General features: G+C 38.6%; 1 protein-coding gene across 10 annotated transcripts in view; it reads left to right on the plus strand.

The window, feature by feature from the left end:
* Positions 1-990: 990 nt before the first annotated feature.
* Positions 991-17368, plus strand: part of CD44 (CD44 molecule (Indian blood group)) — a 92381-nt gene continuing 76003 nt past the window's right edge. For 4 of the 10 annotated variants that reach the window (XM_058161653.1, XM_058161655.1, XM_058161657.1 and 1 more), the window contains exon 1: positions 992-1387. In XM_058161653.1, the coding sequence (XP_058017636.1) occupies positions 1318-1387 (70 nt within the window). In that variant the 5' untranslated portion in view covers positions 992-1317. Of the gene's footprint in view, positions 1388-17368 lie in introns of all 10 variants that reach the window. The other 6 variants (XM_058161649.1, XM_058161651.1, XM_058161650.1 and 3 more) reach the window with 3 other exon arrangements.

The raw sequence follows: 17368 nt of genomic DNA on the forward strand, positions 1-17368 counted from the left end.
ATTTTCAAATTTCAGACAGTCTTTTGTTATTTATAACGTGGTTGCAGTCAGTTTTAGTTTTTGACTAAGCTGTCCTTGTTCTTGAAATGTACGTGAGCTTATACTACGAATTATCATTCAAAATCTTTAGAAATATGGACTCTAAATCAAACAAATAATATTTTTCACATTGAGAGGCTATAACTGGACACCTGGGGAAGATGCAGAGTGGGAAAGCTAGATTGAAGAGGCTGTTTCGTATTTAGAATAACACTGGACAAATACTATTTCAAGTTGCAGGTTCAGAAAGGATGCGGTTAGGGAGTGAAGTGTGTAATTTAGGGACACCAGATAACAATAGTAAAGAAGCAGAGAGAAGACAAGGAGAGGGGTCGAAAAGCAACACTTGTGGTTACAGAAAGAAGAAATTCAACCGTGTTTCCTGCTTTCTTTCGCCTTAACAGTCTGTTTTGAAATGAGTTTGGGGGACGTAAATTCTGAGAGCAAAACAGGGCAGAAAACACTGGAGCAAGGTTTCTTTTCTTTGCACTCTCACTGTAATGTTTAAAGTCCATAGTGGCACACGCAGAAGTTTCTCATTTATTAATCTAGGATTACAGCAAGAAATCTCTAAAAGAAACAAAACAAAACAAAAACACCCTAAAGGCCGTCTCCTTGCCTTTATGAAAAGTGCAAGCACCTCTCAGCGGATGTTACAGTAAAATTAAAAAAAAAAAGCAATCTAAATTTAATCGGTTTATAAGGTCTGGTGAGAGAAAAGAGGACTGGGAGAACCCCGGGTGGGGGGAAACATTCCTTGCTTAAACTCTTTGCCTTTCCAATGAATGCACAAAAAGAGGGAGGAAAGCCGGGATTAGGAACCCTTGCTAAAAACTCAACAGTTGCAGGCCAGCCGCTTGCGCTCGTTTTTCGGGAGGGCCGCGTGCCGCGCCGAGCAACTCTTTCCACCCCGCCCCCAGCCACGAGGTGCTTTCCAGCCCGGCTGCCTCGGGGAGAGCGCGCAGCGTTGACTCAAAGCCGTTTGGAGCCTGCATGAAATATTAGCGGCAATTGTGCTTACTCATAAGTAGTAGCCTTTTATCTCCTCCTCCTCCTCTTTTTCTTTTTTTAAATGCCGTGTCACTTGTGTTCCAACAGGGGTGTGACTTCGGATTCTGCTCCCCTCCCTGTTTAGGTCACTCATTACTTCAGGCGCGCTTCGCATTGGAATAGAAGTGGTAGCAAAACTTCAGACGCCGGCTTTCTGGACAGATTTATTTGTGTAAGCTGCGAGAGGAAACTCCTTCGTCTTTGGGTGCAAGATTTGAAGCGGGAGCAATGGCCAAGTTCTGGTTGTGTGCAGCCGTTGGTTTTTACGCGTTGCTGCAGGTTTGCGAAGCCCGAATGGGTAAGTGACGGGTGAATGGAACTCTATCAGGGACTGAGCTGGGTTAGAAGAAAATGGGTTATTAGGAGAAGACTTCTGCTTGCCAGTGCGACGAGTCGTTAACATTGTTTAATCCCAGTGGCGTTTTATTGTTGGTCTATCCATGCATGGTTTGCCCATGTGCGTTTTTCCCCCTTTGGAGAGCTGTGTCGGTTGTTGGGCGCGCGTACAGAGACATCCGAAAAATTTAGCCCAGAATGGGAGAAAAACCGACCGGTAAAGGGAACGGTGAAGTTTGACAGAAGTTTTGCGCATCTGGTGAACATTCAGCAGTGGCTAAGGCACTTAGGGATTCATTTTCCCTCCCTTCGTTGTGCAAAGCAGTTGGGAGAGGGAGAGGAAGACAGAGAGCAAGAGAGGGAGAGAGAGCCGACAAACCCTCTTGGCTTGGACTTGGGTCTCTGCAGTGATGGGAAGCTAATTGTTCACATAGGAGATGCACAAAGCATTGTACCTCCAAAGTAATGAAAATTGAACAGTATTCGTTTGCTTTCAAACGAGACTGCTGCGATCTGGAAGCAGATTTTTAAGCCCAGTTGGCAGGAAAAGTGTAGTTTTTTTCAACTTCATCCTACTCTCTCTAGTAAACCCCCCCTCGCCCTTTCTAGTCGTTCCGTGAATAATAAAATGAAATGCTTGTTTGGGAATGAAAGTGGTTTATGTATTTTTTAAAAATCACATGCCCCAAATGTCAAAATGCTCTTAAAGTTTGATGTGATACAGAGCCATAAGTAGTTGCAGTGAAATAACTGTGCCTTTAACAGAGACTCATTGTTAACAGTAATTGCCCAGAGCTGTTTTGAAGGGAATCTATTATCCTTTCACCCTTATTTCTTCTCTCTTTACTCAGTACCCCATATCTGTTCCTGGGGGCTGACAAAACACTTTGAACAACTGTAGCCTCCTCAGTATCTTTATATTATTTGAACATACAAAAATGAATTAGGGAATAGTTGCTTGGTAGATTTGTAAATGGGTGTGTCAAACTGCACGTTTCTCAATAAATTTTGTAATCATCAAAATAAAATATCCAGGAAAGCGTGCACAAATATTTCTCTAATGATAGTTATATTAAGTTTAATTAAACACTCTATGAGTTTAATTAAAATAAAATCAAGGTGTTGAGTATGTCTTTAAGGCAATGGGAAGGGATCCTTATTTGTGTGAGATATTATGTTTTACGATACATGTAACGTATGCATGTGCACAAATAAATAACAATATTTCCTGTTTACTATCCACTCTCAACTAATAACTTATTTTATAACTCACCAAATCTTCGATTGATAAGGACAGCTTGCAATTAGCCTTAGTGCAATATTTTGTAAGAAAGATGGAAGGGCAGCACCCGTCCCCCATGTGTACTACATTCCTTGATAAGGTTACGGGAGAAAAAGATTTCATGTACATCTTAAGAAAACTTTATACAAGGTGTTAAGATGGTAGGCAGTTTAGTACATTCCAGGGCAGTTTTGTGGGCGGAAGTGGCTGTGATTATTCCTTCCCTATGTTCTGAGATGGCAATAGACTAGGTAATAGAAATAGGCAATAGAATCCCTTCACTGGGAAGTAAGGCTGAATATAGTATAATATCATGATTTGTGATGCTCATGTTCATTGACTAGTGAATAGTTTTGTAGGTTTCAAAATCCTACAAAACTTTATATTCAAAAGCCAAAGTAGTACCAGAAATTCTTGTATAACAAATTCAAGGCATGCCTCTCCCAAACAACTTTCAACCTAGTGGGAAGTAAGTAAAAGGATTTTCCAGAGAATACATGACATCCTTCCAGCATTTATATTGCTTCCTTGATAGGTACATTAATGGTTTATAGAATTCTAATTTCAATATTGTTTGTTATTGGCCAATAAAATTTCACTAAGAAATCCTGCTTACCCAAAAAGCTTTACTAAGCAACCTTGGGCACATTACTTTCTTTAAATTTAATCTATGCTATTGGAGGCTGTTGTAGAATTACCACCCCTATGTTTACATGAATTATCCTAAAATGAGTGAATTATAATGTGACAATCATAATGTAAAAAAACTATATACATTTATATCATCAAATCAGAATTTTAGAAATATTTAAAGATACCAGTGATTTCAAAGTTCTTGCCCTGTTGTAGAGGATAATAGATATATGATGTAGGTAACACTGTATGTACAAATTTCAGAAAGTCAGTCTAGTAATGTATCACCACACCGATCACATCTTCCAGTCCTCCATTTTCAGTATTTGTTGGAACATCATGCGAATTCATGTGGTGAATTCAGGTCCATGTATGATGGTGAATTTCCAATACTTTAAGATCTTTTCTGATAAGCTATTTAAGTTGACAGTTGAAGTTGAAGTTGCCTCAACTTCCGTGAATGTAGTCATGTTGGTTGGGTATGGGCATAACATATTGCTTCTCTTTTTTTACTTTATTTCTATATGAAGTTATGTCTTCCATTTCCTGAAACATTTGATGTGTTTGTTTGAGCCAGAACTCACTAAAACTTAATTTTACATTTTCCTTTAGATTTTTATGTGCAATTACTTGATCCACTTTGTACTGTTAGCGTATAACTTAAGGTCTTTCACAGCTTGGGACAGGGTATATATATTATTATTAATGGGATTAATCCATTAGGTGACAGTGATAGCTAGCTAAAGACAAAAAGACACTTCTGGTGGTAGTAGTGTACTTACAAAGCACTTTCTCCAAAGCAATTCTGCTCAATCGTATCTCCTATCTAGTCCATTTTGTGCTCAGTGAACAATAGGTAATGAGGAAGCCCCTTCAGCATCTTCAACAGAGGTCTGAGGATAGTTTGCTTAAAGGCCTCCAGCAAAGTAGAATTCGTCAATTTCCATGGCATCTTGTTCAATTACATTTCACAGATGTAGGAATTTTTCTGTAATGTTTAACCAGTTTATTCTTGCAATTTCTACCTAGTGTTTTGAGCTCTGTTTTAGGAACAATAGAACAAGTATGTTGCATCTTTTACATGTCGTGTTTTTAGTTATATTATAATTTTAGTTATATAAATACAATTATTGACCTTCTGGCATTCTGAATGCATTAAGGCTTGAAACAGATTTGACCTTCAAGTGTTTTAAACTAGGCTTCAAAATACCCACAAACAGATGTGAGCACAACTCTTCTTTAGACTTTATGGCTGAATCTATGCAGTTTGCAAAGCTGCCTTCATGGTACCATTTTACAAGCCCTCACGTGTTCAGGCTATAATCCAGCAGGCTAAATTTACTGGCTTCTTCAAGTGTTTCCGTTAGAACTTGTTATCCAGCCCCCACACCTTCCTGGTTGCTTTTCTGTGATGTACTTCAATATATTTAGTATTCTTAAAACATGTTGTCTAGGCTGAGCTTTTTATTTGTAAAAAATAATTATGGAAATATATTGAAATGCAATATTTTTCATTTAATTTCAGTTGAATATTGTTTTGGTTTTGGCCTACCTTCTCAGAATCCTCAGAAACTTAATACAACTCAAATCCAAAGACGAAGTGTGAGACTGTTATAGGAGTTAACTGTGGGTTCCAAAAAGGAAGGCGGGATGTGATAAATGTTTCTGAAGCAGAGTCCAGAAATACGAGAAAATCATGGAAAGTGAATGAAGAAAAGAGTAAAGAAGCTCAGAGAGCAATGTAACATATGACTTTGGTTATTTATGAACAATCATAAACCAATGGAAAAGAGAAAATAACAGAATAAAATGTATCATCACTGTACTTTATCAGTAAAATATATAGCATACACAAGAACAGAAATTCAGATCAGATATAGCTTTCAAGTTAGCTGTTCCAGAATTGGATAATAGCAGAAGAAAAATACTTGAATTTTAGAAATACTAGGATTATGAGTCCAATATAGTGAATAAATGAGAAGGGTTAATGTCCCCTTTATCGAGGAATGGAGATCCAATAGTCATTCTGAACAATTGCAAAGGGTATTTTAAGGTCACAGCCATTTGAATACTGATTTAAATGAAAAGAAAAATTAGGATATGTTCCATTATTTTCTCTAAGATAGTTATAAACCTCAGATTCAAACGTTTAATCAATTTATCTTTTGAATCAGTTCTAACAAAACATAATATATGCTTAAATTATAGTCTTTGGGTTTTTTTCTCCTCATTTCTGAATATATTTCATAAATCACCATATCAAAATATGATAAAGGAAACAAATATGAAGATTTCAAATCTCTTACTCATTAATATCTGTCTTTTCCTCTAATGAGTTCTAGTTCAATAAAGAATGTAGCAAAAAAGTAGTTGCTTTAAGTTGGAAAACAATATATTGTCAGGCTAGATCAGCTCTATGAGATATTTTAAATACCAAATATCAGAGTAACTGGTAAACAGAAAAACAAAGCAAAGAGGTGCTTAGGGCAGGGGTGTCAAACTCATGGGCCAGATGCATCACATGCTGGCCACGCCCACCCCTGGTTTAGAGGGATGAATTGTAATATAATTCTGAAATATGTGAGGATATTGTTTTTACTAAGGCCAATTTATTTCCAGTGGATTCATTTTTGACATTTTGATTATACACTACTATATCCAGAATCCAGTGGAAGACAAACATTTTCAAAGTTGCAGCTCATGCAAAGAAGGTAATAGCATGATTAAACATGGTTTTCACAGTTTATAAATACACATACATTTGAATGATTTTCCATTCTGAAATATGTGAGGATATTGTTTTTACTAAGGCCAATTTATTTCCAGTGGATTCATTTTTGACATTTTGATTATACACTACTATATCCAGAATCCAGTGGAAGACAAACATTTTCAAAGTTGCAGCTCATGCAAAGAAGGTAATAGCATGATTAAACATGGTTTTCACAGTTTATAAATACACATACATTTGAATGATTTTCCATTCTGAAATAGAATTTCTTAAGCATCATTCTGTAATATTTCTTGCCTCAGGTCTTTCTTGAGGGTGGTGGACTAAAGGTTGCTGTAATTCTTGTGGAACTTTTTCTATGTGGTATTAAAATTTTCTGTTATAAAGGTAGTCTAAATAGCTTTAAAACTAAAAGTGCAGATATGAAATTAAAATAGCATGCAAGTCATATGAACAAGTCATTTAGCATCTAAACAATTACAAATTACATCTGTTCTTTAGATTGTTTCATCTGTTTCAAAAGAGAGAAAATGTTGAGAAGCAGAAGAAGAAGAAATTTAAACATTCATTTGAAACCTAATAATACAGTTGTACATGCTTTAAAAGAAGAGCCAGCCTATTTTTAGGTTTTTTCATGAGCTTGAAAAAATGAGAGATTGCATTAAGATTCGCATCAATCCCTAAGGGACCCCGCAAAGCAGGGGCCGAGGGTCAGACCTCTTGTTCTCGATCAATAATGACTGGAAATAGCCATGAAAAAAAGGAGACAAACCATGACAACCCTGTGCCTCCCAATTCCAGTTCCCAAAGCTGTTGCATGATACCATGATCAGTGGTATAGAAAGCCATTGAGAAGTCAACTAGATCAAGGATGGACACCCCCCCCCGAGATTATCAAAATGCCATTTCCATTTCATATCCAGATCTTAATTCCAACTGAAAGGAGTCCAGATAATCTGTTTCCTTCAGGATCTTCTGGAGCTGCAGAACAACCACCTTCTCAACAACCTTTCCCTGAAAGGGAAGACTGGAGATTGGATGTAAATTATCTTGTCAGAGTGGGATCTAGAAATGGTTTCTTAAGAAGGGGACAAACACCCTATGCATCATCTCCCAGGAAGCTTTTATAAACCAGGGGAAATGTAGATCTAAAACATATGTGGCTGAGCTCACATTGCCTAGGACAGTGATGGCTAACCTTTTTGCCATCGCATGCTGGGGGGGGGGGTTGTGCACACATGTGCCCACACCCATAATTATATGTGCCCCGCCCCCACTCATGTGTAATCCCCCCCCCGCTCCTGGCACGTGATGGCCGTAGGCCCATTTTTCTCTCTCACCTGGCTTTAGAGCCTTTCTTGGAGTCTGGGGAGGACAAAAATGGCCTTCACCATCACCACCCTGGAGGTCGAAAGGGGAGCATTTGCCAACTTCCAATGGGACCGAAGGCCTGGTTTTTTGTTGTCTCCGGTTTCCAGAGCCTCTCTAGGAGTCTGGGAGGACAAAATGGCCTTCACCATCACCACCCTGGAGGCCGAAAGGGGAGCAGTTGCCAACTTCCAATGGGACCGAAGGCCTGGTTTTTTGTTGTCTCCGGTTTCCAGAGCCTCTCTAGGAGTCTGGGAGGACAAAATGGCCTTCACCATCACCACCCTGGAGGTCGAAGGGAGCATTTGCCAACTTCCAGTCCCACTGGAAGTTGGTAAATGGACATTTTTGGTCTCTGGAGGACCTCCGGGGGGGCTGGGGAAGGCCGTTTTCGCCCTCCCCAGACTCCTAGAGAGGAGCCAGGTGAGAGAGAAAAAAGGGCCTTCCCCACCATCCTCCGAGGGCCTCCAGAGGCAGGAAACAGCCTGTTTCCCTACTTCTGGTGGGCCCAGAAGGCCCGAAAATCAGCTGGCCAGCATGCGCATGTGCGCTGGAGCTGAGCTCGCATATCTACTGATATGGCTACATGTGCCACCTGTGTCATGTATGCCATAGGTTAGCCATCATGGGCCTAGGATCCTGTCCCATTTCCTGAGAATTAACTGGGTCAGACCATTCCCAAATAACTGAGCAAACACCCATCCCACGTATCTCTACCAGACCAGTGGCTCCACTGACATTCAACTGGGAATGGATCTAGTGATTTTGTCTGCCGAAAAGTTAGTAAATTCCTTCAGTGTGCTCCTACAGGTTGACCTTCAAGTCCTCCTTTCCCAGAAAGAATCGGGTTGGTTACCCTGAAGAGGGCCACCGAGTGATTGTCAGAAGATACATTTTGTACAGAGAAGTATAACACGAGCATTTAAGAAGTATAACACAAGCATTTAAAGAAGTACAACACGAGCATTTAAAAAAATTCAACATAAGCATTTTAAAGCAACGTAAGTTTACCACTAGAGAATGTGGAACATAGGTTTAAACTTTAAAATGTCGAAAGCATTAACAAGCAGGCTCATTGATATTAATGAAGTTTATTCCCTTAAAAGAGGAGACAATTAGGGAGACAATTAGGACAAATTAAATAGAAGCAATGAATCTTGAGCCTATTTAAAAGGCCTCAAAGATGGAAGTTTCATCCAACTCCTAGTATTTTGCTATTCCAGATGAATGTCAGCAAAATACCCTTTCCAGTCTTTATGTTTCATTGGAAACATAATAATAGGGTTGTGTGTGCTTCAAAACGAGCCTGCTTGAACTGGCAGTTGGACCTTTTGCTAACACTGATGATATACAGTATCCTTCAGTCACTTTGTCTGAAGTATAGCTGGCGAGTGTGGTCAGGTGACATGACACGCGGCTCTTTCTCCCAATATTTGAGTGTTCTTCCTTTCATCTGCCTTGTCTTGAGACTCCTCACTCAGAGGACTACCGATAATAACCAAACCAATATCTTAACTAAATATAGAAAGAAAAGCAAATGATGAGAAATTACATCATTTGAAAGGTTTGTCTAATTCCCACTATCACCCTCTATAATAATTGAAGTTTTAAAACTATCTTTAAAATCAGTCTACAAGTAGTGTTCAATTTACAACCATTCGTTAGTGACTGTTTGAAGTTAACATGGCACTGAAAAAAGAATTGTTTTTCACATAACTATTGTATCCCCATGGTCACATATCAAAATTCAGATCCATGGCAACTGGGATGTATCTGATAGTTGCAGTGTCCCAGGCTTATGTGATCATCTTTTATGACCTTCTGACAAGCAAAGTCAGCGGGGAAGCCAGATTCATCTAACAATCCTGTTACTATATTACAGTGATTCACTTAAGAACTGTGGCAAGAACTGCCTCATAAAATGGGGCAAAATTCACTTAACTGCTTGTCTTGCTTAGCAACGGAAATGTTGGGCTCATTTGGGGTCATAGGTCAAGGATTTAGCAATATTATCCTTATCTGAATTTAACCAGTGGTGAAACAATTTAGGGTAATCTCCTTCTCAGATAGGGTCAGAACTGGCTTTTTAGCCTAAGCTCATAAAAGACAGTCTTTATCAATGCTACCTGTACCACACTACATATGCCAATTTATTCTATCAAACCAGGATATCTTCCTGTTCCAGTATTAAGCAGACCTTTTATCTTTTGGAGAATTCTTTATTCAGTTAATCACCTAATCAAGTAGCAGTAACTAACCATCTAGAACAAGGATCCCCAACCCCCCGGGCCACAGCCTACTACTAGGCCTTAAGCAGTTTGGAACTGGTCCGCAAAAGTAGTGGACGAGTGTGTGCGTCTTGTGCCCACTGTTCATGTGGAACCATCCCCCCTCCCCCTGCCTTTCTGGAAAGCTTGGGAAACTCTGATCTAGAAGTTCTAGAGCTACATTATTATTGCCAACTAAATAGATACATAGATTCATTTTCAGAAGTTGTGTTCAACTCTAGGAAGTCATTTTCCCTTTATTTATCTGGATCTGAATTGTTTATTTGAGCATAAGGTAGTAATAAACCAGAGATCAAAGAATAGTATCATGTCTTTAGAATGGATCCCGGTGACCTTTTTTTTTTTAAATTTCACATCTTTTTGTTTTCCTGGCAACCATTATTGGGAGAGGTTTTAGCAGCGTAGTGCTAAGTTCACAGTTTAGAAGGCAATTAGGAGAGTTCAAGGTACTATGGATTGTTTGGTCATTGGCTCTTAGAAAGATAATGTATTACAGCCCGCAAAATTTCCATAACGGCTTACCTTCTCTGCTGTAATAGAACTTCTGTGCAGGCACAGAAAAGGTGTGTTGTGTATTTCACAAGCCATACATATAGTCTTTGACTTACAACCATTTGTTTAGTGACCATTAGAAGCTAAAGCAGTGCTGAATAAAGGGACTTGCAACCTGTGTCTGAAGTTAAGCCATTGCAACATCTCTGGGGTCACATGAGCAACATTCAGGCTCTTGGCAGCCCATTAAACTGTATGACTGAAGGGGTCCTTCAACTCCTCCCATACAAGGTTCTGGTTCTACAAGGCAAATTACTCTTTGATGAAAGTACCATAAAAAAACAGCAGTGGTTCAGCTTCTCCAGCTAAATGCTTAGTGCATGTAACTCCCCAGCCCAGTAGGACAACACAAATAAGAATGCCAACAAATGGGGAGGGCTGGAAGCAGTTTTGCTGTGTGGTATAATGCCGGAAGCTGGCTCATGGAGCACTATAGGAATCAAATCTGCACTCAAGTGCAGCCTTTTAGGGACAGGTGCTCTTTCATTGGACCATGAGACAAAGATGATGGGAGATCCCCTTGCTCTGTTTATCCTGGGGAAAAAATCTAACAGGCAACTGGGAAGAGAGATGATGAAGCACAGGGCGGGCTGGGATGGCAAAATCAGATTCAGTTTGCTCCATGGATTCTTTCATTGCAGTTGTTAGACAATGTAGCTTTTGGCATGGCAAGGCTCTGGGGCTGCTTACCCCCCCACCAATAATGCATGGTGATTGATCAAAAGGACAGAAATGGGTGGGGAGGGGGACATAGGCAGATGGAGACAGCTGGAGGCAGTTCTTTTCTGAGGCTTTGAGACTGAAAGAAACTACACCCACAATGGCTTGGGTTTGGATGGGTACTCGCTGAATGGGGTCTATGACAATTCGCCATGGCCAACTTGCCATGGCCAACTCGCCGTGGCCATCTCACCACAGGATAGCTCACTGCAGTACAACAGTTACACTAATATCAAAGAAATGGTGGAATAAAATCATTAAAGAAAGTATGAAAAAGGAGGGACAGAATGAAATGTGAATGGCAAAAATTAAAGGAACTTTTATTTATTTTAAATAATTAAATATAATTCTTAAATTGTCCCACAGTGAGTTGTCTCTCAGTGAGTTGGCCATGGCGAGTTGTCCTGTGCCAAGTTGCCCCGTTCCCCACTGAATGTCCCATGATTCTCGTGACAGATATAGCTCCTGTAAGTCATTATGGTCACGTGACATCTCGCTTTACAGCAGTCCTCAGTTGCAGTTGTAAATCAAGGTTATCTGTATTCATTTGCTTACCAGATGTACTCACTCTAGGAAAATGCATATTAGGAGGCCAAAAGTAGTTGTGGCTACTCTTATGTGATTTTTACACATACCATATGGAATAATAATTGTAAATAACCACCTATATGCAAGTTTGGCCTTTTTCTGATTCAGAAATGCTTTTTGTTACTCCTTTTGTTATGAATATGAATAGTCTTTTAAAAAATTTCCTTAACCAACATCTTGTTCTTTAGAGAATTAAAAAAAAAACTTTACTGAGCATAGGTCACCTTCTATAGTATTTCATTTGAAACCGTATGACCTTTCTTACAAGATTCCACTATAAATTTCAAACAAACATTCTCTGGGCTGTAAAAAAACTTGGCAAACAGCCTGTGTTTTTTCAGTTGATTTACACATAGAATCTCAGTTGCAAAGAACAGAATGCCAAATCTGACGGCTTGTCTTCCCTGATTGTCAAACCACAATCAAGCTTTCTTGTAGTGATGAGTTGGCTATCCCATCAGTAGCAGTTGGCTGTGAATTCCCTGCTTCTGTTTTTGATGACCCCACCCTCAGCATGAAAGGAATGCTTGGTAGTCAATTAAATAGAATAGAACAAAAGGAATGAAAAGATCAGAGAAAAGAAAAAAAGAGGAACAAGCAAAGCAGTTCTTAAAATACTTTCTTTATCACATGGATATTCCGATTAATTATAAGTACATTTATACAGCTTTTTTTCCCCTCTCTCTGAATTCATGGATATATTTGGTGTTAACTTTTATTCTCAAGGGAACACTTTTCCAAAACATGTAAAAGCAAATAGGATTTGGTTGTGTTTCATAAGTTTAAGCATGTTACAGTGCTTACCTCAACCCACAGCACAATGGAACTTCTATTGCTTTGGTCGAATACTTTACCATTGCCAGCTTATTTTATATTTTCTTCTGTTTTGTTTGTTAAGGTGATTAATTCTAAATAGTATTGTGGTACTATGCAACCAAAGATAAGTTCCTTAAGATGTCATTGATTTAGGTGGGAAAAGTTAGTTCATGTTTAAATTTAAGCAACTGAAATCCATTGGACTTTAAATATGCTTAATATTGTCTGAATCATGTTCAATAGCAATAGCAATAGAACTTTGACTTATATACCGCTTCCTAGTGCTTTACAGTCCTCTCTAAGCAGTTTTCAGAGTCAGCATATTGCCCCCAACAATCTGGATCCTCATTTTACTGACCTCGGAAGGATGGAAGGTTGAGTCAACCTTGAGCCACTGAAGTTTGAACTGCCAAATTGCAGCCAGCCAGCAGACAGTAGAAGTATATTTGATAATGTCTATAGCACAAACATTTCTGACTAGGCTACCCCATCCCCCCATCCCCCCAAAATGATATGCAAGCTCTTATATTGATTGCTTTCATTCAACTTTGCCTAGGATTTCTGTAATGTAGTTTAATATAAAATAAATAGCAAATGGGTTTAAAAATAACATTGAAAAATAGAAATACCAATATATCTGAAATAATTTTTTGGCCCTGCAAAGTTTATGATGAAACCTTTACCTTTAATATCGGTCACAATACTTTTCTCTAGCATCAACTCTAATTTGGAGCAGAACATGATTAAATGTTTATAGTTCTTGTCTCAATGCATGGCTTAGTAATGAAAAATTCCCAAGAATGGAAATGATTAACAGTGGGTTGCCTGGTTCTGTTTTGGAAATAGCATTTGCTTTTGATTTGCGTGAATTGCAGCACGGGTGGAGAAAGAAGCCCGTCCTGCTGATTTTCCATCTCCAGCTTTGTTTTTCCATTTGCTTGCTACTGGTGATACTCTGGGAAAAAAAAAAGGGTGTGGTTTGCAGTGTCAGACATGTTAAGCATTAAAAGTGAATTTTTATTACTCACTTTGCCATGCAGAGAGTCCTTTTTTCTACAAAGTGTTTTCCAAATGGGGAAGAGGAAGCTTGCGTGACAGACAGACAGACAGACAGAGACCGCCTTCCAGTACGGCCAAGCAGCCTCTGTGCAAATATGTGTATATTTCGAATTGTTGGAAGACAGGCACAGAATCTCTTATGACAGTTGAGTAAAAATGGTTAATAATTCCCCAATTCTATTTTCAAATAATACCTACTAACACAAAACTTGCCCAAATATTACAACTGTCATCTGTTCCTGTTCTGAATTTCTATTTACAATTAGGTGAATGGCAAAAGGTACACTTCAATGTCTTCGCATATAAAGTGAGTACTTTTTATTAAGATTTGCCTAGACATTTCAGCATATTGGATAGTAGGTTGGATTGGTTGTGTCTACCGTCTGTTATGAGTTATAGTGACATTGATAGTAAATTCACAGTACTCATCCAATGACTGCCCAAATACTGCTATACCCATAAGTTTCAAATCAATTGAAAAATGATAATATTTCTGCAACAAGGAAATACTTCCTCGAAAAATCTTTACTAGAGATTCTGCATCCAATGGGCCTCTGTGGCTCAGACTGGTAAGACAATCTGTTATTAACACAGCTGCCTGCAATTACTGCAGGTTCTAGTCCCACCAGGCCCAAGGTTGACTCAGCCTTCCATCCTTTATAAGGTAGGTAAAATGAGGACCCAGATTGTTGGGGGCAATAAGTTGACTTTGTATATAAATATACAAATAGGATGAAGACTATTGCTAACATAGTGTAAGCCGCCCTGAGTCTTCGGAGAAGGGCGGGATATAAATGCAAATAATAATAAAAAAATGTCTAAAGTAACATTGTGTACTAATTAGATGCATCTTCCTTGACACCTGAAGCAGTAAAAGAGGAAGTAAAGAAGAAAAAGACTGATTAGATCAGTGGTAGTAACCTGGTCCCTACCGCCCACTAGTGGGCATTCTAGCTTTCATGGTGGGCGGTAGGGGTTTTGTCCAATACTGAAACACTTTCCTTTTTTTTAATTTAATTGACTTTTAAAAAAATTTCATAGTATTATTTAAAAACATTTTAATTATATTTTCATAAAATTCCCTGTGACAATTTAAATTTCTGAAAATATACTATTTGAATAACCCGCGCATAAGTTTAGTTCATGTTACATAAGTGAAACTAAATGGCGCTATAGTGTGACCGCAAACAAAAGAGCCTCATCCCAGAATAGCTCGCGCATCTCCCCCCACACCACCCAGCTGTAACAGACAAGCAGAGCTGGTAGCCGGCACCCCCCACAAACCCAATCCACGATGCACGAGAGCATGCGCAGATGACGATACATGGCGCATTACTGTGGAACCGGTGGGTGGTTAGAAAATGTTACTACTAACAGAGATACAAAAGTGGGCAGAAGGTATAAAAAGGTTGACTACCCCTGGATTAGATGGTTCTATTAGAACTAGGGAATCACCACTCGGCCATGAGATTTACTAAGTAATTTTGGTCTACTCTCTATCTATTAACATAACCTATCTTATAATGCTGTTGTGGAGACAAAAGATGATGGCAGGCATTATCAATGCTGTTCTGAGTTAATACAATATAAATAAGTAAATAAGAATATTTGTGCTGAATAACAAAAAGAATAACAATAAAAGGCCTGAAAATAATCCTGTATTTCTCCAACTGTAGGTAATCCTCAACCTACAAGTGTTTGTTTAGTGACTGTTCAAAATTACAGTCTGACTTATGACTGTTTTTCACAGTTATGACCTTTGCAGCATCCCCTTGTTCATGGGATCAAAATTCAGATGTTTGGCAACAGGTTCATATTTATGACTTTTAGCTCTGTACCAATATCATGTGATCAGTTTTTGTGATTTTTTTGACAAGCAAAATCAATGGGGAACCCAGATTGACTTAACAACCAGGTTACTAACTTAACAAGTACAGTGATTCATTTAACAACGTGAGCAAGAAAGGTTGTAAAATGAGGCAAAACTCACTTAACAAATGCCTCGATTAACAACAGAAATTTTGGGTTCAATTGTGATCATAAATTGAGGACTACCTGTATTCCCTTTAATTAGACTGTCAGCATTTTTTCTTTCTTTTCCAACCCAATTAACTTCTGTAATATTTATGTAATATTTTTAATGTTTGGTGGCATCCATTATTAACAAGATGAATTAAGGGGAAATTGTTTCTTTGAAAATGATAAAAATAATGATAATATAAAAAAGACAAGTTTAGTTTGAATGATGTTTGCATCTACTTTAATTTCTTTCTTCTGCTGATCTTTGGCAAATGACTCAAATTAATTTTACTTTTCTGCCCTGACTCTAGACCTCTAGATTTTATGGTTAAGACTTTCCATATTGCCTGGTTATTGTAATAACTTCTATAAATATGTTCCTTTTGTTGACGCTAAAGTTTCTTGAGTATATAATAAACTAGGCCCAGATCATGTCAACCCTTTCTATTTTGTGCAGCTTGATTTTCATTTTTAGTATTTCTGAATTAAATTTCAAAACTGTTTTCAAGAACTATAGAATAGTGCCAGCCTATATGACTAAGTGGAACAACACATAAAACAGCAAAATTACATTTGTTAAAATACATAAGCTACAATATTAACTGAATTCTAAAGATTAAAAAATAAGTTAGCATGGGACAACAAAAACTTTCCTATCTTCCTTACGTGCAGAATGAATTTCAAAACTTTAGCATTACTCCAGGAAACCCCTGGTGGAAAACCTTATAATAACTACTTCCATAAAAAGATAAATAATTTAGCAATGATCATTTGTTTCTTTTAACTCTCGCTCTTTAACGACTTTGGAATTCAGAATTGCCCTATGTCTGGAAACCAGATTTCTCTCCTGCTGCATCCAGATACATACAGGTAGTCTTTGGTTAACAATGATAATTGGGATCAGGAACTTTGTTACTAGGAGATACAGTCATAAGGAACAATGTCATGTGAGAAAATCGATTTACAATGGCAGTTTTGGCTGCAGTTAGATGAATCCTGCATGGTTGTTAAGCGTGAGACACACAATTGCCGTTTGCAACTTCCTGCTGTTTCCTCATTGCCTTTGCTTGTTGAAAGCCAGCAGAGTTAACAAATGGCAATCACAGAATGCTGCAACTGTCATAATTCTGAACTGGTTGCCAAGCAGCTGAATCCAACCATGTGACTGTGGGGATGCTGTAATGCAGGGGTGTCAAACTCGTGGCCGGATGCATCACACGTTGGCCATGCCCATCCCTGTTTTAGTGAAGGGGGAAAAAAGTTGTGATACATCACATGACGACAACATGTCGTGAGTTTGACACCCCTGCTGTGGTGGCTGCAACTATAAGGTCATAAGTCTCCTTGTATAGCACCATTTTATAACTTTGAACGGTCACTGAAGGAGTGATTGTTAACTGAGGATTACCTGGAGTAATTGTCCTTGCATTATAAACATAGACAGCCAACCTGTAGAAATACTTTTATTTGTATTCCTACATTATTTATTTTGAGGGAAAAAGCAACTCCTTTTCTGATAGAAAGAATTCCTCCCATTTATGTAATTCTTTCTGTTTGACATGCAAACATTCAGGACCGGGGTGAAATGCTACCGGTTTGCACCGGTTCAGGAGAACGGGTAAGTGATAAAAGCTACTGATTTGGGCGAATTGGTAGTAAAAAAAAAAAAGCTACCAGTTGGTCCAAACCAGTATTTCCGACGATCAGCTGTGCCACTCACTAGCAGGAAATCCTGCTTACTAGTGAATCTAAATCACGCGGGACAGCTGTTTCCCCCCCTCACTGTTCTTCTTACCTTCTTAAGCCTCCTTTTTCCGCACAAAGCATGCATTTGGCACGCACTGTGCATGTGCAGTATGTGTTTAGTGCACACCAAATTCACAGTTT

Source organism: Ahaetulla prasina, chromosome 1 (genome assembly GCF_028640845.1).
Source record: "Ahaetulla prasina isolate Xishuangbanna chromosome 1, ASM2864084v1, whole genome shotgun sequence".
NCBI lineage: Eukaryota > Metazoa > Chordata > Lepidosauria > Squamata > Colubridae > Ahaetulla > Ahaetulla prasina.